Below are 21239 nucleotides of genomic sequence, written 5' to 3'. Positions count from 1 at the left end.
GTTAGATTGGTTTTCCCCTGTCATCTTGTACACAGTTCCTTGTATTTTGTATAAATTATTTTTTCATTACTGTTGGAACAGGTAATCTCCTATTTGTGTAGATATGCTATTTAAATAATTTATCAGGAAATGCTACCTGTAGAGCTGTAGTGTTTCTATTTTTATAAAACATTTGCACACTGAATTGAATAATTGTTTGCTTCCCATTCCCAGTGTTGTTGCTGTTAGTATATACTTTTTTCTAAAAATGAGCATATTTTGTACACACGTAAACCATTTTACATCTTTAAAGCTGTGTAAATTGTACCATAAATGTTTCCTGCATACAAGAAACAATAAACAAATACAGAAATCTATATTTACAACCTTTGGGTCTTGTTTCATGCTTTCATTCTTCCTACCGATTGTTATTCAGTCCTCTTTTCCCTTCTTCTCTACTGTCATCTACTATTCTCCTTTGAATACTATCTGAATGTCTTAATTCAAATGAAGGTGCTCACTCTGCAGATGAAAATATTAAGAAAAATACTTCATAATACAGGTTGTGTAGCCCTTCTCGAAAAGACTTGAACCAGAAATGCTTTAGATTTCTGAAGGCCCCAAATTTGGCATACAGAACTCCCATAACCAACAGAAAATACTGGAAGGGTTTGGTGGGCACTGACCTTGAGTTTTGGGGTTGTAGTTCACCTACATTCCAGAGAGCACTGTGGACTCAAACAATAATGGATCAGGACCAAATTTGGCACAAATACTCAATATGCCCAAATGTAAACACTGGTGGACGTTGGGGGAAACAGACCTTGACATTTGGGAGTTGTAGTTGCTGGGATTTATAGTTCACCTACAATCAAAGAGCATTCTGAATCCCACCAATGATAGACTTGGGCCGAACTTCCCACACAGAACCTTCATGACCAACACAAAATACTATGTTTTCTGATGGTCTTTGGCGACTCCTCTGACACCCCCCTCACGACTCCCAGGTTGAGAACTGCTAGAATAAGATATACTCCTGAACAAGAGAGTTTTGAAGCCACAAAGAAAATAAATCATCTTACTACCTTCTTTACATACTGGGCTTCAGTGGGTTGTGACAATACGTAACTTCCATCAATAGTCCCATTCTTAAATGTATACATGTATTGATATTTAATAATGAAAATGCCACTTGAGCACAAAGAAGCTAATTTCAAATTAGTCTGATTAGAAATGGTACATAGAAAGAAGATGCTCGACATTTCCATTACAGGAAAAGGGATTAATTATGCCACCAGCAGCTGAACAATACTAAAGCACTGTTTAAATGACACAGTAATATATATAGGTTTAATTTATGACAGAGCTCAAATTGTTCTGAATATTAAGATAGGGCTGTAAAATCTTTGTAGAAACATGACTACAAGCATTTGCAGAATGCATTTAATGATCAAGTATTTTCAAACTCTCTTGTCTGACCAGTTTCTTCTAGTTTTCATTTCCTTGGCTTTTTATATTTTTCATAGAGCTGGAAGAGACCACATAGCCATCTAGTCCAATTCCCTGCCATGCAGGAAACACACCATCAAAGTACCCCTGAAGAATGGCCATTTTATTTATTTACAGTATTATATTCTGCCTTTCACCTTATCTCTCTCCTTAAGAATTTGTATAAGGACAAAGTAGCAACAGTAAGAACTGACCATGGAACAACAGACTGGTTCAAGATTGTGTATGGCAGGGTTGTATACTCTCACCCAACCTATTCAACTTGTATACAGAACACATCATGCCTTGTGTGGGGCTTGATGAATGCAAGGCTGGGGTGAAAACTGCTGGAAGAAACATTAACAACCTTAGATATGCAGATGACACCACTTTGATGGCTGAAAGCGAAGAGGAGCTGAGGAGCCTTCTAATCAAGGTGAAAGAAGAAAGCACAAAGGCTGGGTTGCAGTTAAGCATAAAAAAACAAGATTATGGCAACAAGAATGATTGACAACTGGGAAATAGAGGGAGAAAACGTGGAGGTAGTGACAGACTTTGTATTTCTAGGTGCAAAGATTACTGCAGACGCAGACTGCAGGCAGGAAATCAGGAGATGCTTACTTCTTGGGAGGAGAGCAATGTCCAATCTCGATAAAATAGTGAAGAATAGAGACATCACACTGGCAACGAAGATCCGCATAGTTAAAGCAATGGTATTACCCACAGTCACCTACGGATGTGGGAACTGGACCATAGGGAAGGCTGAGCGAAGGAAGATAGATGCTTTTGAACTGTGGTGCTGGAGGAAAGTTCTGAGAGTGCCTTGAACCGCCAGAAGATCCAACCAGTCCATACTTAAGGAAATAAAGCCTAACTGCTCTATGGAGGGAAGGATAGTAGAAGCAAAGATGAAATAGTTTGGCCACATCATGAGAAGAAAGGAAAGCATAGAGAAAACAATTATGCTGGGGAAAAAGGAAGGAAAAAGGAAGAGGGGCCAACCAAGGTGGATGGATGGGATCCTTGAAGTGACTGGATTGACCTTGAAGGAGCTGGGGGTGGTGATAGCTGACAGGGAGCTCTGGCGTCGGCTGGTCCATGAGGTCACGAAGAGTTGGAAACGACTGAATGAATGAACAACAACAATTCTGCCCTTCTCACCCTGAAAGAGACTCAGAGAAGATCATAGAACATATATACGGCAGACATTCAATGACACTATACACTGATAAGACAATTGGACATATATAGAGGTATATATAGGCTTTCCTAACTTTGGCATCTTGGAGGCTGGGCTCGGTTCTAGCCATCCAGCCTTTGTTTCCAAGCCTCCAAGAAAGGCGCTACCACCAGACTCTGAGGCAGAGAGTTCTGCTGCTGAACAATTTTTACAGGCAGAAAGTTCTTCCCAATGTTCAAGTGGATTCTCCTTTCCTATAATTTTCTTATAGCCTTCCATTTTCAACAGACTTCCTCCTTATCCCTTTGCCCAGCACCATTTGATTGATTTGTTGAATTCATTGGGTCTCCCTGTCAAGAAAATTCAGTCTTGAGGCTGAATAAGTTAAGATGTGGGACATCTATGATAAAGCTTTGAAAACAAATGATAGCATATATGAAATGTGGAAAGAGTATGATGGTGACTTGTGTTTTTGAATTTTTCCCCCATGCCATTTTCTTTAGTATTAGCCCCATGGAGAAAACATGTAGGTGTGCAGAAGGAGGGGGAGGAGGAGGAAATGGGGGAATTCTATTTATATCCCAGCTTTTCATCCAAATTGGAACTTTGTTGCATAGTACTAATTTTATTTTTGAAAGTTCTTGTTTCTGACCATACACTTTCGCCATCATGTTTAATTACCCTGATTCACACATCATGCTACTAGCCAATAATATCAAAGAATAGTAATAATTACTGCAAAAGTCAAGGAAGAAAGAAAACTGAGGGTTTACAGCTGAGCATTAAAAAGCAAAAATAATGGCCACAGACATTTTAGAGCAGACACTGAGTCTATACCATGACTCAATCAGAACAGAGACAATAGGCAAGAAATCAGAACTCGGAAGGGTAACAATGAAGAAATTTGACAAGATCTTCAAGTGCAAAGGGATATAATTGAACATCAAAGTTAGGATTGTCCGTACTCTTGTATTTCCAAGCTGACTAGAAGACAATCCATTCATCTGAAATGGAGAAGAGTTTTATGGATATCCCAGCAAAGGATATGGATTGTAAATCAACACTGAGGTAGAATAAGGGATGTAGAGTGACACTACTTTAACTTCCAGGCTCAATGCTATGGAATTCTGGGATTTGTAGTTTGGTGAGAAGATCGCTCAGTGAGTTTGAGAGCTTAAGCAAGAAGCTGGGCTATGTCCAACATTCTGCCAACACTGCGGGACTATGTAAGCAAATGTAAGGATACAGACGTCCATTCATCAGAAGCTGCACAGAACATGTTACCCAGAAAACAAATAGCATTATGTTGGCATTTGGCTAAATTAGACTCAAATACAGAAAATACAAGCTGTTTGCAACCAGTTGTAATATCCCTTCTTCCAACCGTGCATTACTGAAGTGTTGAGCTCTGCTTTTAGATGTTGTGCTAACTTTTTCCTTCAAATTCACCACTCTTGTGGCTCAAGGTTGCTACGGAAAGTATAGCAAAACCTGGCACTCTAACCCACTTTCCCACTGCTAGCAGTTGTTTTAGAAAACCTAACACATACCCTTTCAGTTTTCTTCTCTCACACCAGTTAAAACAGATTTCCATGCCAGGTTTTTGACAGCAGAGGATTTAGGCTGTTGCTTCAACAGTGCTGTAATTGTCATCTCTGGATAGTAAAATTATGTCTACAGGGAAAGGCATGGATTGAGTAAACCCAGATCCACCTCCCACTTAGAGCTGCACACACTTTATTTAGTACAGGGCCGAATTTGGACAGAATCTGTGCAGTGAACAGAACCACAGGTTTGGTTTGCTTTGAAACAAAAAAAATTGCTTGTTCACTGAACAAAATAATTAGATTTTGGGTTGTTGTAGGTTTTTCCGGGCTATATGGCCATGTTCTGGAGGCAATTTTTCTCCTGACGTTTTGCTTGCATCTATGGCAAGCATCCTTAGAGGTAGTGAGGTCTTGATTAGCATTCAATGGCTTGGGAGTGCCGGGGGGGGGGGGGGGGGGAATCTTTTGTTGAGAGTGATTTTTTGTGCCTGTTTGTTTCCCCTCTGTTGTTTTGCTGTTGTAAGTTTTGAGTTTTTTAATACTGGTAGCCAGATTTTGTTCATTTTCATGGTTTCTTCCTTTCTGTTGAAATTGTCCACATGCTTGTGGATTTCAATGGCTTTTCAATAGATTTTCTTCTGCTGCTTCTGGAAGAAAATGTGAAACATCCAGTATGAAGCTTCGGTGCCTTAAAGCAGCATGAAATCTCTATTTAGATAAACATGCAAAATGAAAAATGGGGGCCTGGAATTATAATTTTGTTTACATTTTAATACAAAACCACCAAAAGATTGCTGTAAGTTTTTTGGGCTGTATGGCCATGTTCCAGAAGCATTCTCTCCTGCCATTTTGCCTGCATCTATGGCAGGCATCCTCAGAGATTGTGACCTCACAAGCTCTGAGGATGGCTGTCATAGTTGCAGGCGAAACATGAGGAGAGAATGCTTCTGGAACATGGCCATATAGCCCGAAAAACTTACAACAACCCAGTGATTCCAGTCATGAAAGCCTTTGACAATACATTAAACCCACCAATCTTGTATTTTCCCAATTAATATGTGAATTAAAGCATAATGACCTTTTAGTATTCTCACTTCACCAAATTGTGTAAAAAGTTTAAAGATTCCACAAAAAACACACATTAATGGAAAATGAACACATAATGTATGTGGCACATTTGCATAGAAATGTATGTATTAGTGGAAAGTCCATATTGAGTAAGAACAGGTGCTTATAAAATTCATATAATTGAAGGTAACTGCATATAAAGCAGAGTGTAAAAACTTTATTTATTTATTTTATTTATTTATTTCGGTTGCTTCTACCCCGCCCTTCTCACCCCAGGGGGGGAGTCAGGGCAGCTTACACAAGCGAGGCACAATTCGATGCCCGCATCACATATAGCAAAAGACAATAACATCATTTAACAACAATTCTGTCAATAACAGAATTATGCAAAATTTATTTCAAAAAATTGCAGTCTGATGCAGTAAGAGGGTGGAACAAACATTATTTGCACATTTCCCTTTCAATGATGGAAGCAGAACTTCAAGAGAAAAATAACAACAGTTGTGTACAATATCTTGTGAGTTCCTATACCATAGAATTCTTATGGTATAGGAACTGGATGTTTAAATTTTGGCTAAATATCTCAAGAGTTGACCACGAATTTCCTTAGGATGTCACTGGATCTCAACAAAAGTTTAATTTTTCAAAAATATGTGTTGTCGAAGGCTTTCATAGCCAGATTCACTGGGTTGTTGTGAGTTTTCCAGGCTGTATGGCCATGTTCCAGAAGCATTATCTCCTAATGTTTTGCCTGCATCTATGCCAGGCATCTCCAGAGGTTGTGAGGTCTGTTGGAAACTAGGCAAGTAGGGTTTATGCTACATGGCCATATAGCCCAGAAAACTCACAGCAACCCATTTTCAAAAATACCCTTTTCCCAAAAACAGACCCATGAAATTAAGGTGAGAGATTATCGACAGCAATGTGCCTACTAATATTTTGTCTTAAGAGTTGTATTAACACTATGTAAATTCCATGAGTCCTCAAAGAAGAGAAATCTGAAATGTCTTCAAGTACAAAAATTATACCTCAAATGGATATTAGCTCACTTATATGGAGGAGAGGAAAATGCTTCTGAGCATGAGTTAAGATGCTCAAAATGAATTAGAACATAGGTTTATGATCTCATTTTAAAGAACGGTATTCAGAATAAGTTTGAATAGATCTCTAAAGCTCAATGAAATCTGCTTAAACTAATCTTTTTATCCAGAAAATACGTGTATGCAAGATGTCCAAAACGTTGGGCTACTGGAAACCAATGCCACATTCCTATATGTTTTCACTACCGAGACTTACACTATGTGCAAATAATCAATATATAAATATGAAGAACACATTTTCCAGCCTGAGTGTGCCAAGAGGAAGTATGAAGCCTCACGATGAACAAATAACAGAAACCAAGTATAAGCATAACCTGTATGTAGCTCCCCTGACATGCATATGCAAACACAGACTTGCAAAATCCTCCGTTTATTAGACAAGGCTCAGGCATTCCTACTCCAAATGAACCACACAATTCTCTTTTGTTGAAAGTACATCCCTCACATATCTCAATATTAAGAACTACTCAACCCTAATCCTTACATTAAACCTCAACATCATCCACCTAAAGGAACTGGAAATCCTCTAATCTGTTTTTTGTTACCTGAATAAAAAGATTTGCCATGAAAAAGGCAACCAAATCTTATAGCAACTGACATTTAGGGTTGTTTTCTAATTCTGTAAATTTAAATGCACTTACTAATAGCTGTTGTTGAAAAAAAGTTTTTTTTGGGGGGGGGGTGCTATTTCAAGATAAATATGTAAAGAAAAATTTAAAAATCTCTCAGACTTTCTTACCACATTCTTGTCACATGCGAACTATGGCTCAGGAAACAATATTTCCTACTATACTGTCCAGGTCAGTGGTTCCCAGCTTTTTTTTTAACCAGGAACTACTTTGACCAGGGACCACTCTCCAACATGAGTATCAAAAGGGTTACAAATCAGTTTTTGGTCAACTTTAGATTTGGTCTGGTTATGTGGGGTGCTGATTCAGAAAACTGCTTTGGATAGACCACGTCAGCTCTAGTTTCTGATACAGAACATATGCCATCCAGTAGTCACCATTTGCTCACCCACAGAAAACCATATTTAATAATCTAGAGCTGATGTGGTCTATCCAATGCAATTTTCTGAATCAACAGCCCAAATAACCCCAGAAACAGGCCTAAAAACAAAGACACTGAGGTGCCCCCACTTCCAGGTGCCACATGGAACAGCCACACTTAGAGGGAGAGAGGAGGAGGAGAAGCAGCAGTCAGGATGCTTGTTGTCGCACCTTTCATGGGTAGTCAGCTTCTCCACTCCCAACATCTCCATTGCCTCAGCACTATTAGAGGGTTTCACGAGACCAGTCGCTCTCATGGCAACGGTGTAGTAATGGTGAGACCGTGAACCACATTTTAGTTCATGGAGACTACTGGTGGTCCACGGACCACAGATTGGGTACCACCGATCCAGGTGCATACCACACAAGTAGGATCCCTATTGTAACAAACACAGGTAGTGTCAAAGCAGAATTCCAACAGCCATTCCATGGTTCAGGGCAGCTTCCTGCTGGAGATGATTTTGGCTGGAAATGCTGCACTGAGCAGAAAGTTGAGCACAGAAGCCCACGAGGCCCCTTCCAATTTCCAAGTCTATGATTTTATCAGCTCATAGGAATGGAGAAGAAGGGACAACTGTTGAGTGGGCACATAATGAATTTGCTGCGTGGCTTCCTTAATCAGTCTGGTCCTGACCCCACCAACAAGAAATCAGGAACCAAAAGTGGTGAACTTGATCAACAGGGAGAAGTCATCTGGCATGTGAATGCGGTCTATGAGTAATGTCTACCTTTTAAAAAAGCAAAACAAAAAACACTAGCTCAGTAAATTGTTAAGGCAAATGAATGTCAGGGTGCAGTGACTTAAAATGTATGTCTTGCTTAGTAACTTTGCGCAGGAAATGTTATAGCGAAGGAAGAAGTGATTTGTATAGTCTAATAGTCAAAAAGTGTGCAAACTACTGCTGGGAAAAGAATGACTGGCAGACAGGGCACTTATGAAAATCATCTCATGCTCTAAAAGAGATTGGGTGGGGGATGTCTGCAGTTCTGCACCAAAGTAAGTAAAGGGAATGTTGCAGAATTTGGAGCTATTTGAGAGTTTTACCTGTTAAAACAGAATCACCAGGGAGGAGCAAGCCATATTAGCAACAGGTGACTGACAGTCCAGTTGTAATGAAATTAAGTCCTGTGGAAAGCTAAACTTATGTATTTATTTAGGTGATTTCTATCTCGCTTTCCTCACTTAAGGGCCCAAGGTGGCTAAAAGCATTAATAAAACAAAACAATACAAACATTAAAAACAATACACAATAAAACCAAATATTCCACAGTGCTGAAGAGGATTAAAACCTGTATAATAAAATAAAACCATAAAATCCAAAAATCAAGGGAAGTTCTTCAAGATAATTTTTTCAAACTATAGTATGAAAGAAGTGAAAGAAATTATGTTTTGAAACATGTTTAAAACATGGGATCATTACACATTCCACAGGTAATAGCAATATAATTCAAGTTATTTTTATTGCCAATACCGTATGGAATCCTGGGATTTGGAGGTTAAGGAGAGGTACTTAGAATTTTTATCTAACTACGAAACACAGGATTACAAAAGATGTACCTATGGCAGTTAAAGAGGAATCAGAGCACTACACTTTTGTCATAAGCAAGTGCAATGGGAAAACTAACATAGTGAACTTGTGCATTTCCCCCCTTAAATAATAGTTAATAATTAAATAATTAATCTTTTTGCATAGTCATTTTGTGTTAATTCAGCAGACAGGTAACAGCAATGTTTGCCAGTTCATTTCTGGAGGATCTGATCATTTCTCCACAGGATATGTCAGGTTCCTTCTACACTGCCATACAATCCAGATTATTAAAGCAGATAATCCACGTTATCTGCTTTGAACTGGATTATGTGAGTCTACACTGCCATATAATCTAGTTCAAAGCAGATAAACTGGATTTTACATGGTAATGTAGAAGGGGCCTCAGCTGACCTTTGGGGGGGGGGGGGGAAGGAATGTTGAAAGTAAAGCATGCTTGAGAAATGTTGGGGTTGTTTTCCTTGAACAGTTGTCCTAAAATGGGAAATATAAGCTTTTTGAAACTATAAAAGAGGATGTGAAAGAAGTGGGAAATTGTCTAGTTTGTAACTGATTAATCAATTAAAATATATTTTAGTCTTTTAAAATATTGTCATTCTTTATTATCTTAAATAGATTTTATTGCTAGGCATCCTGAGATCTTCTTGCCAAGTATGACCAGTTCCAACCAGTACAGCATAACAAAGAACATAGAGGAACTGGCATGGGCACAGAAAAAGATCAGCAAAGTACCTGATCAAGGTCCAGAGTAATTTCCCTATCATAAAAAGGTATATTTAAACCTAGGGTTCTTACCTGGAGCTTCAGGAGTTTGACCATGTTCTCCAGTTCTTGGAATCTGAGAGGAATCTCAGGGCAAGAGCTATACCTTAAAGAGTGTGTATATATGCATTTGTTTCTTTTATACTTGCACCTAAATTCTATTTAGTCACAATTACAATGAAGTCATTGAATCAATGGAATTCACCATCCAATGGCTGAATAATCCAACTGGGGCAAATGGTATATTCTGTGCAACTGTGATCAATACTTATTGTATCCACTTAATGGTGTCAACAGAAGCTGCTCCTTGTACTATCTTCCTTGTGACATATCGGGCTTGGCCTTAAACATGAAGACCAGAGATGGTCATACCCTGGCAACACTATTTGGGTCTGTTTGTCTTAAAACAAAAATGAATAAGCAGAGCAATATTTTAGACATTACAAAACGATGGTGTGAAAAAACTGAGAATGTAAAAAAGCTTTCTCCTAAAATACGTGAGCCTAGGCTCACCCAAGGAAGATGAATGGTGAAAGATTCGAGATATTCAAATAAAGTACTACTTCACACATCTTGCAGATAAACTGAGGAATTTGGTATTACAGTATGGCTGCCAACTTGGAAGGCTTTAAAAGGCGGACTGGATAAATTCTTGGAGGCTAAGAACATCAATAAAGTCAGTGTGGTGGAATGCTCTGAGTGCTGGACGATAACTCTGGAGAACAGGATTTCAATCCCCACTCAGACATGAAAACTCAGGGCCCTTCTACACTGTCATATAAAATCCATATTATCTTCTTTGTAATGGATGATATGGCAATGTAAACTCATATATGGATTATCTGCTTTGATAATCTAGATTATATGGCATTGTAGAAGGGACCTCAGTGAGCAATCCTGGGAAAGTCACTCAGACTGGATCTACACTTTGAACTGGATCTACATTTTGCATTCATTTTGCCCCCGGTGGAGCAGTGGGTTAAACCCAAGGTTCGAATCCAGGGAGAGATGGATGAGCTCCCTCTATCAACTCCAGCTCCTCATGCGGGGACATGAGAGAAGCCTCCCACAAGGATGATAAAAACATCGAATCATTCAGGCATCCCCTGGGCAATGTCCTTGCAGACGGCCAATTCTCTTACACCAGAAGCGACTTGCAGTTTCTCAAGTCACTCCTGACACAACAAAAAATATTGCACACTCACACACACACATCTGCTAGTACTTCTACTGGTTAATTTGTTGCACGAGTAGTTCACGAGCAGTGACAGTGAAAAATAATGAATTTCCAACATATCTGGTTAACAAATAGAAGTACATTCCTGGAAGATGCATGAGGAAAGGGAAAGCAATTCTCTTTTCTGCTACTGCCACCATTTACCATCATTGGGCTCAAGGGAATGCCAATACAGTATTGCCTTTATAGAATCATAGAATCATAGAATTGGAAGAGTCTTCGTGCGCCATCCAATCCAAACTCCTGTCAAGAAGCAGGAAAATTGCATTCAAAGCACCCCTGAGAGATGGCCATCCAGTCTCAGTTTAAAAACCTCCAAAGAAGGAGCCACGTACCACATTCCAGGGCAGAGAGTTCCATTGCTGAACAGCTCTCACAGTTAGGAAGTTCTCCCTAATGTTCAAATGGAATCTCCTTTCTTGTAGTTTGAAGCCATTGTTCTGCACCCTTGTCTCCAGGGCAGCAGAAAACAAGCCTGCTCCCTCCTTCCTATGACTTTCCCTCACATATTTATACATGGCCATGTCTTCTCTCAGCCTTTCTTCTGCAAGCTAAACATGCGGCTCTTTAAGCCGTTTCTCATAGGGCACAGTGTGATTCCAGGTGTGATCTGACCAAGGCAGAATAGAGGGGTAGCATGACTGCCCTGGATCTAGACATTAGACTTCTATTTATGCGGACCAAAGTCCCATTGGCTTTTTTTGTCGCCGCATGACATTGTTGGCTGTTTAAGTTGTTGTCCACAAAGACTCCAAGATCTTTTTCACATGTACTGCTGTCGAACAAGGCACTGTCCCCCATTCTGTATCTCTGCATTTCATTTTTTCTGTCTAAGTGTAGTATCTTGCATTTGTCACTGTTGAACTTCATTTTGGCCCATCTCTCTATTCAGTTCAGATCATTTTGAATTCTGCTCCTGTCTTCTGGAGTATTAGCTATCCCTCCCATTTTGGTGTCATCTGCAAACTTGATGATTATGCCTTCTAACCCTTCATCTAAGTCATTAGTAATTAGAAACTGGATATTAGTCCCTCAGTAGGCAAGGCACTGTTAGATATACACACACCCTCTAAGGAATATAACCTCTCAAAGCGGCGGGGGGGGGGGGGGGCTTTGAGGGCTTCTCATTTAACAGGTATGGTCAGAAGAAGGGGTCAAAGATCATGCAACAAGCCATATATATTTGATGTACTAAGTAGCTTACTTCAGCAACTCAGTTCTGACCTAACACTGAGGAAATAGGGAACTAAGGAAAAAAGGAAGCTAGGGTGGTGATCTGGTCATAGAGGACTTGTTGCACTGTGAAAGACCTTTGTGACTAAGGGTACAGCATCTGGCATTTATGAATAATATTCTGTATAGAGACAGTGTCAATCACACTATTTTATCTTGCCTAACCAGGTGAAATGTTAAGGCAAATGAATGTCCCAAGCCAGACTACGCAAAATATTTACTTGTTCTTAATCAACATTCTTACATATCATTTTAGGATCAAGTACAATGCTGCATGTGGTCTTTTTGTAGCTAAAACAAGTATAACAGATCATAGGAAGGTAGAAAGGATGGACGGCGACAAAGAGATCAATTGCTGTTTTACCAGACAGGAATAATAATGCATTCAACAACTGAATGCCATCGAATTAATTAGCAAATATCATTTTAGGACCTGTCTCCATGTTTATGATATGGAGGGTGCATCTACACTGTAGAATTAGTGCAGTTTGACACATTAACTGCCATGGCTCAATGCTATGGAATCATGGTAGTTCCAGTTTTACAGTGTCTTTAGCCTTCTCTGCCAGTGTTGGTGCTTCATTAAAATACAGATCCTAGGATTCCACAGCATTGAGCCATGACAGTTACAGCAGTGTCAAACTATATTAATTCTACAGTGTAGATGTACCCTGAAAAACACCTCCAAATTGTAAACTACATGGTAAGAGATTACTAATACAACTGAACTGTAACCTTGCTACACAAGTTGGGACAGAATCTATACATTCCATCATCTGACCCAACAGTAGTTGGCCACTTTTGAATTGTCAGATGTTGATGTTTACACAGGCAACGGCACTACACAGCAGCTTCTTCGGCACATTCCACTGGTTGGATGACTGCTGCCAAGCTTCTGTTTCTCTGATTAAAACAAGACAAATATGTGTCTGCTTTTCTCTCTCTCTTTTCCTTGGCCAGACTGCCATGTGCCCTTCTGTTGATCTGCCAAAACCTCTCCCTGCTCTTAGGACATCCTGTACCCACAGGTTCCAACCTGTTGCATTTCCATTTGAGGTTAATACCTGTTTCATCGGCTAATACACCTGGCTTCTGGTCTTTGTGTTGCTTTAAACCAGTCTAGGTTGTAAAGCCGAGAGGTTGAGGCCACCCAAAGAATTTGAAACACGTGTTTAAAATTAAATTTAAAGATTTTACTGATTTAAAAATCTTACAACTCAAGTTGAAAAGTTCCAAGCAAGCCACAAGGGTCACAAATAACTGCCAGAAATGAATTTTGTACTTATTTGATACACAGCAAGCTTATATGATTTCCACAGCACACTATGAACCTCATCATGTTGTGGTCCAATTTGCAGATGATAGTGGGGAGGGGATTCTCCATGCAGCATGGCGAATCCGCCAGACGGTATGGGAACCCGTCACCCTGTGCCCCACATCACCCTGTGCCCTGCATCGCCCCTTACCCATCCCACGAGGGGAAGCATCACCATCTAGCTTCCCCCCAAAGCTTGCCCCATTCTTTCCTATGAGAACACAGTAAGCCTCCCGTGTTCTCTGGGAAGTGTCCTAGCATGGTGCCAGGAAGTGTCCTAGCATGGTAGCCGCTCTGAGTCCCCTTGCTGGGGTGAGAAGGGTGGAATATAAATGTAGTAAATAATGCTGGAAGGACAGAATTCCGACAGAAGTAGCTGTGCATCTTCTGATGGCATCTGGCAGGCGCTATCCTCCCAGTGTCCTCCAAGCGTCCAAGATGCTAAAAATCTCTAATGTGATGAGGCCACATATGTCAGCATTGCGGAATGTGCCTGCATCTTGCTAGTCCCATATAGTGCTATGCCTCTTCTGGTAAATTCAGATACCAGATATTTCATTTCATGATAATGCTCAAACATCTGTAAATGAATTCACTGATTAACAGGGATAATTTAGAACAAACAGTCCATTCATTAGTTACTGTTTTCTTCTCTTATTGTCTCTCTCATGCCCCTTCCACATTGCCCCTATGTTGAAGCCCAGCCACCTATGTGACTCCTTTTCACCCAAGATAAATAGCTAATTAGCCAACAGGAATCAATCAACTAATTAAAAGTTTATTAAAGAAAAGAGTGTTCTATGGAAAACTAGTTCAAAAATACATTCCAAAGTAAAGAGTATAAAAGTATTTCCAAGGTATACGTAAAAGGGAAAAGCGAAAGTACATCCAAAGTATAACTTCAAATGTCATTCCAAAATCTAGGTTACAGTCAGAGTAGTTTTGAGGCAGCAATAAACAAAGTCCCACACTGACAATATTAGCCAAAATCCACAAAACTTAGACGTAACTAACAGTATCCAAACGAGATTCCCCAATCCCAAACAGGGAAACATGACATGAAAGCAAGGCCAGAATCTCCATTCACAGAATGCAAAAAAAAGGTGATTTTCTTCTGAAAATACAAAGTTGCTTTCACACAGAGCAATCCAAGGAGTTAGCTTAACAAACCGAATTGGTTCCAATGGAGACACTATCTAACGAATACCTAGAATCCTTCAGTTTATTTTTTAAATGCTGAGAAAACCTTAATTGACTGCTTGGCACTATCTCATGGTAACTGAAGACACTGAGTTATGGGCAACAATCCAGAGTCTTCCACCTCCTTCACATCTTTCCCAGGGTCAGGGAGAGCCTCTAGAAGCAGAGCCCCTGGAAGCAGTGCCTTTGGCAGCATTTCATGGGAACCATCCTCACTAAAAGCAGGACTGTCTGTAAAACCATTCCCATCATCCAGGGAAGAACTACTTTCCCCCTGAGGAACTGCAGAAGTGATGGGCTCCAATTCAGGAGCACAAGACCCCACCAAAGCACCCCCCTCCTCTTCCTCAACAACATCCTATATCCCAGGAAGAATAACAGACTATGCACTGTAATATATATTTTAATAAGAATCCTTATCTATAATCTTGCACAATGAGCTGACACTATCCTTATGCATGAGTTGGATTGTGGTACTATAAAAGGGCAGCACCTATGCCACTATAAGTTTTTTTAGAAATAATAAATAAGCTCTGAAAACAAATATAAAATGTATAATATTATAACGTCATAATGTTAAGTGTTCTAGAATTAATAAACAAACAAGGAGTGAAAATAAAAATGAAATAAATGGTATCATATTGCTAGATATCACTATCAGATTTTAATCTGGAATCTTTTTTTATCCTGCAAATGTGATTTATGACTTGGTTCACATAAGATAAATAAAAACCATAAGCATAGCATTGTTCTTATGTTTACTGAAGAATACATTCCTCAGAACTTTTTATTAATCACCTTCCCAAAACAAACAGAAATGATTATGTCCTGACCATTCCAAATAGCAGGAACACACGATTCAAGGACAGAACACCCACAATTTTAGCATACCATGATTTGCATATGACCTATTCAGGTGATTTTGCAAAAATAATTTTCAATTTTAGTTTATTAGAAAGAAAATGAACGCTATTTTCACTAACATAAAGCCACAGCTCTACTCCGTGTAGTGATGTTCCAGGAGCATCTTCATATCTATTATGTCCCAAGTCTATTTTACATGTAAGTCAATTAAAGAGATTAATTAGATGATTTTAGAAATTAACTATAAAGTGATTTTATTTAGATGAGTTATTCAAATTACCAAATGCAACAACAAAGCACAACAAAGAGAATTCACTCTCTGAGAATATATTTTATGGAAAAAGAAATGCTTGCAGTGCAAACATGAATGATGAAATAACCATAATTACACAAATCAAGAACTGAAGATACTGATTTTACCAATGCTGGTTAAGCTGGGAAGCATATATGTCTTCATGCATATCTTCATCCATCTCTTCATCTGAACAGAAATAAAACCAACCCTGAATTATTGATAGGTTTACTATATTGAAAAATATAAATGATAAAGGACTCAAAACTTTATCAACATAGTCAACCCACCATGGGTACTGTTGGCCACTGTCCAGGGTAAAGAGGTAAAAATGTTAACAGCCCGCTTAAGGTTTTGGAGTATATTTTCCAATAAGTGGGTAATGGCATGTGGCAGGACCATAGCAAAAGGAGTGTGTGTGTGTGTGTGTATGTAAATATGGGCTGTACAATCAATCTGACCAAATCTTGAAACAAATTCATTAATTTTAGCTCCATATAAACTCAGACTGATTTAGAGATATGGACATCTGGACAATCAGGAAAAATGCAAGAATATGTCTTCCACATGATCGCATTTTTTAAAAAAAATCAGTGATGGAAAGAAGGGATTGAGACTTTGTTCTACTGTGAAACTGGGGATACAATCTCACCATTAACTTTCCATCGCTATGTTACAGAGAAGGATCGTATGAGATCAATGAAGTTATTACATTATCTTCTGCATCTCTTTGTTCATTTTCTAGATTCAGCTGATAGTTAAAAGAACTATGATGATAAATTGGGAAGTAGTTGACTTGTATCTTACCTCTCTGAGTTTTTGTCTTTCAAGTGTTTGTCTTGTTGATAGCCTGTTTTAAATCTCTTTTTGTTCGTCTTGTTGTTAAATTAAGTAGTAAACTGTTTAGGAGCCTGTATGTATTTTGGCATTTTGGATGCAAAATCCATGAATATGGGAGCCAATTGCACACACACACACACACACATATATCCATTCATCCATCCATCGTGTGTGTGTGGCAATGCTACCAGTTTCATTTGGGGTTGGGGGGGGGGGTTTACAGTTTTTCTATTAAAAAACCATTCGGTTGACCTTTGGTTCCTTTTGTGCAATTTCACTGACACAAAGAACAAAAGGAATGGTGCTTGTTGATTATTAAAGACCTAATTCATGTGTGTAGGTCCAACTTTATTGCTGGCTGACATAATCAATCATTATTTTAGTACATTTTCTAAGAGAACTAATCTCACAGCTATTTATGTCAGTTCAAGAATGCCAGGAAACATTTTGAAATTTTGTTATTTCTGGCATCATCTTTGTGCTTTATGAAAGGGCCTTTTGCCCCATCAGTATAATCATAATACATTAGTGCATACCTTCGGTGAGAACCTGCTTGGGCTTTTAAAACCATAATCAAAAGCTTATTCCTAAGGTTTATTAAGAACCTCACCTCCTCCAGTTTTCAGTGGCATGCTAGGAATGTCGACATCTGTGGATAGTTCATTGTTCATGCTGATACAATAAAAAGGTTCATCAAGAAAGGGGGGTTTTTTCGGCTTGTCCGGGCTCAGTGCTTTTGCCATGTAGTAACCTTCAAAGCTACTATTATGTACTGACTTCTCTTGGCTTTCTTGGTTGTTTTCTTTTGTCTCTGCCAGGTGAGATTCTATCAATGCTATGCTGCCGTTAGAGTCAGAAGTTTCCATCACATCATTCAGACATATATCTTCATGTTCAGCTCCAATCACCTTTTGGTCTTCTACCATTTCCCCACTTTGGACATCATCTAACAGTTCATTTCTGGAGTCCAGAATGGAGTTTCCCAGCATGTCAGAACTGGGAGTCACTCTCTCAAGAAAAAGATCCTGAGATTTTACCCGGGGATGGCTGTCTTCTCTTCTTGGGGTTTGTACACATTCTTTCAGGAGTGCATTAAGCTGCTCTTTTGACACATACGGCAATACTTCAGCCTGAAAAAAACAAGGAAAAAATCCTCCCTATCAGAATAAAACCACAAACAATGCCTCAAAAACAGCTTGAACACCCAAATAACAAATAGAAACATGAACTTCTGTGGCCAAACACTAGAAACTGCATGTTCCAAAATGAAGAAAAACTACAGAGAATTAAAATAAATCTATCTTCTGTTTAATTCTTCACAAATGCGTATGAACTCATGAGAATGAATGGCTTGCAAGACAAATACACAAATATCCTGTTGGCAGATGGTGGCCATAATAAATGCCATTGTCATGGGTAACAGTATTTTCAAAAAACCCTATTAGCCACAACATGATCAGTGCTTGCCCCTGCCCTTCCTCATAGGGACACAGAAGTGCAGTATACATGTAAACCTCAATTTATATCAGCATACACTTGGTACACAATCCACATAAAGGAACAGTAAGGCAATGCTATCATTTCTATTCAGTCAACTGCTGAAAACCTGCTCACGGGCCTCCATACCGAGAGGCTGCAGAACCCACTACCTCCAGGGCATTACTCCTGAAACAGCTGCCTTGTTGGAAAACTATTACAGGCTCCACAACGAAGACCCATTCAGTGAGCAGACTCTTCAGGCAGCGCAGAGCATTGTGTCCTCCATCTCTGAAGCCAAGAAAGAACAGTGGATCAAGTTGATCACAGAGGTCGACATGGGCAGGAGCAGCCAGAAGGCGTGGAGGCTGCTGAGACGGCTGAGCAACGATCCCTCACAAACTAATACCCATGCCAACATAAAGGCAGATCAGATAGCACACCAACTCTTGAAGAATGGGAAACCCAACCTTGCCACCAAAGTAGGAAAGAAACCAATAGCCAGACAACCAGAGATTGAGAACAACAACCTCCATGAACCCTTTACATCTACTGAATTGGACATGGCTCTCAACAAATGTAAGAATGGCAAAGCAGCTGGCTTGGATGATCTACGGATGGAACAAATCAAGAACTTTGGTCCAAAAGCAAGGCGCTGGCTGCTGGAGCTGATGAACAACTGCACTGCATCCTGTCAGATCCCCAAAATCTGGAGGAAAGCAAGAGTCATCGCCATCTTGAAGCCAGGCAAAGACCGTAATGACCCAAAAAGCTACAGACCAATCTCCCTGTTGTGCCACCTCTACAAAGTTCTGGAGAGACTTATTTTGCATAGAATTATGGAAAATATAGACCCCTGTCTGATCCCACAGCAAGCTGGCTTCAGAAAAGGCAAAAGCTGCACATCGCAAGTGCTGAACCTGACCCAGCACATAGAAGATGGCTTTGAAAGGCAGCAGATCACAGGAGCTGTCTTCATAGACTTGTCAGCAGCCTATGATACTGTGAACCACCGCCTCCTCCTGAGAAAAATGTATAATATCACAAAGGACTACCACCTCACCTGCCTCATAGGAAACCTGCTACAAAACAGGAGCTTTTTTGTTGAGTTCCAGGGCCAGAGAAGCAGATGGCGGAAACAGAAGAACGGCCTGCCTCAGGGGAGCGTGCTTGCTCCATCCATGTTCAACATCTACACAAATGACCAGCCACTGCCAGAAGGGACAGAGAGTTTCATCTATGCTGACGATCGTGCCATTACTGCTCAAGCAGGGAGCTTTGAGATGGTAGAACAGAAGCTCTCCGAAGCTCTAGGTGCTCTTACTGCCTATTACAGGGAAAACCATCTGATCCCTAATCCATCTAAAACACAGACATGCGCCTTTCACCTTAAGAACAGACAAGCATCCCGAGCTCTGAGGATTACCTGGGAAGGAATCCCACTGGAGCATTGCAGCGCACCCAAATACCTGGGAGTCACTTTGGACCGTGCTCTGACCTACAAGAAGCACTGCCTGAACATCAAACAAAAAGTGGGCGCTAGAAACAACATCATACGAAAGCTGACTGGCACAACCTGGGGATCACAACCAAACACAGTGAAGACATCTGCCCTTGCGCTATGCTACTCTGCTGCTGAGTATGCATGCCCAGTGTGGAACACATCTCATCACACTAAAACAGTGGATGTGGCTCTTAATGAGACATGCCGCATTATCACGGGGTGTCTGCGACCCACACCACTGGAGAAATTACACTGCTTAGCCGGTATTGTACCACCTGACATCCGCCGGGAAGTAGCAGCCAATAGTGAAAGGACCAAGGCAGAGACATCTCCAGCTCATCCCCTGTTTGGGTATCAGCCAGCACGTCAACGACTTATATCAAGACATAGTTTTCTTAGAACTACAGAGACACTCGCTGGAACACCCCAGCAAGCGAGAGTCCAAAAGTGGCAGGCCCAAACCCAGCACCTCAATTCATGGGTGATACCAGATGAGAGACTCCCCCCTGGGCACTCAGAAGACTGGGCGACTTGGAAGGCGCTGAACAGATTGCGCTCTGGCACCACGAGATGCAGAGCCAATCTTAAGAAATGGGGCTACAGGGTGGAATCCTCGGCATGCGAGTGCGGAGAAGAACAAACCACTGACCACCTGCTGCAATGCACCCTGAGCCCTGCCACATGCACGATGGAGGACCTTCTTGCGGCAACCCCAGAGGCACTCCAAGTGGCCAGATACTGGTCAAAGGACATTTAACCAAATACCAAATTTACAAAATCTGTGTGGTTTTTTTTCTTTTTCTTTTTCTTTTTAATCTCTGTGTTTGTTTTGCTCTGTTAGAATTGTAATACAATGGTTGCTGATGACACAATAAATAAATAAATAAATATTCAGTCAACTACAGGTAATGTCAAGGATTAGGTCTTTTTTTTTTTTTTTTTTTTAAAAGGAAAGGCAGATATCGTCACAGAAGGAGCTGCTACTGCACACTGTTGGAAAATAACACTACTAATACCAATAATTTTTATTCATTACTTGTCTCTTCTCTCAGCTTAGAGCAGAGCACAACATATTTAAATACATCTATAAAATCATATATTATAACATAGTTAAAATGCAAGCATAAAAGCATATATTAAAACATAAAGTTATTAGAACACATGAGACAAAAGTTGAACACCAACCAACATAGAATGTGATTTAAAAGTCGTAGTTAAAACAGACTATGAAGGCCTGCTGGAAGACAAATGAATGAGCCTTAGAGCAAGTCAGGCCTGATTTCTAATTAGAAGCTAAGATGACAAAACAGAGGCTGTTGAACTTTGAGCATTTAATTATATGAATTGTAAAATGGAAGTCAGTAGGAAATGAGTTGGACTGCACTAAAGGTGGGTTGTAATTCAACCAAGGAAGCCACAGTCCTCGGTTCGCAAGACCTGAGTCAGCTATCAATGACCAGAACTCTTGGAGATCTCTTATTTAGAGAGGAGGCAAAGTTGACTTGATTGCAAATAACAACAACAATAATACATAAGCAATTGGTGCTTACTGTAAGAC

At 40.0% G+C, this 21239-nt stretch overlaps 1 protein-coding gene across 2 annotated transcripts in view; it reads right to left on the bottom strand.

Annotated features, from left to right (window-relative positions):
• Window positions 1-15446: 15446 nt before the first annotated feature.
• FSIP1 (fibrous sheath interacting protein 1) overlaps window positions 15447-21239 on the bottom strand; it is a 92670-nt gene continuing 86877 nt past the window's right edge. The window contains exons 12-13 of one of the 2 annotated variants that reach the window (XM_060760139.2): window positions 17312-17831; window positions 15447-16050 (exon numbers count right to left, since the gene is read on the bottom strand). In XM_060760139.2, the coding sequence (XP_060616122.2) occupies window positions 15986-16050; window positions 17312-17831 (585 nt within the window). In that variant the 3' untranslated portion in view covers window positions 15447-15985. Of the gene's footprint in view, window positions 17832-21239 lie in introns of both variants that reach the window. The other variant, XM_067462856.1, reaches the window with a different exon arrangement.

This window comes from Anolis sagrei, chromosome 1, assembly GCF_037176765.1.
Source record: "Anolis sagrei isolate rAnoSag1 chromosome 1, rAnoSag1.mat, whole genome shotgun sequence".
Lineage (NCBI taxonomy): Eukaryota > Metazoa > Chordata > Lepidosauria > Squamata > Dactyloidae > Anolis > Anolis sagrei.
The sequence above is the reverse complement of the archived record's forward strand: the minus strand, read 5'-3'. Positions and strand labels throughout refer to the sequence as shown.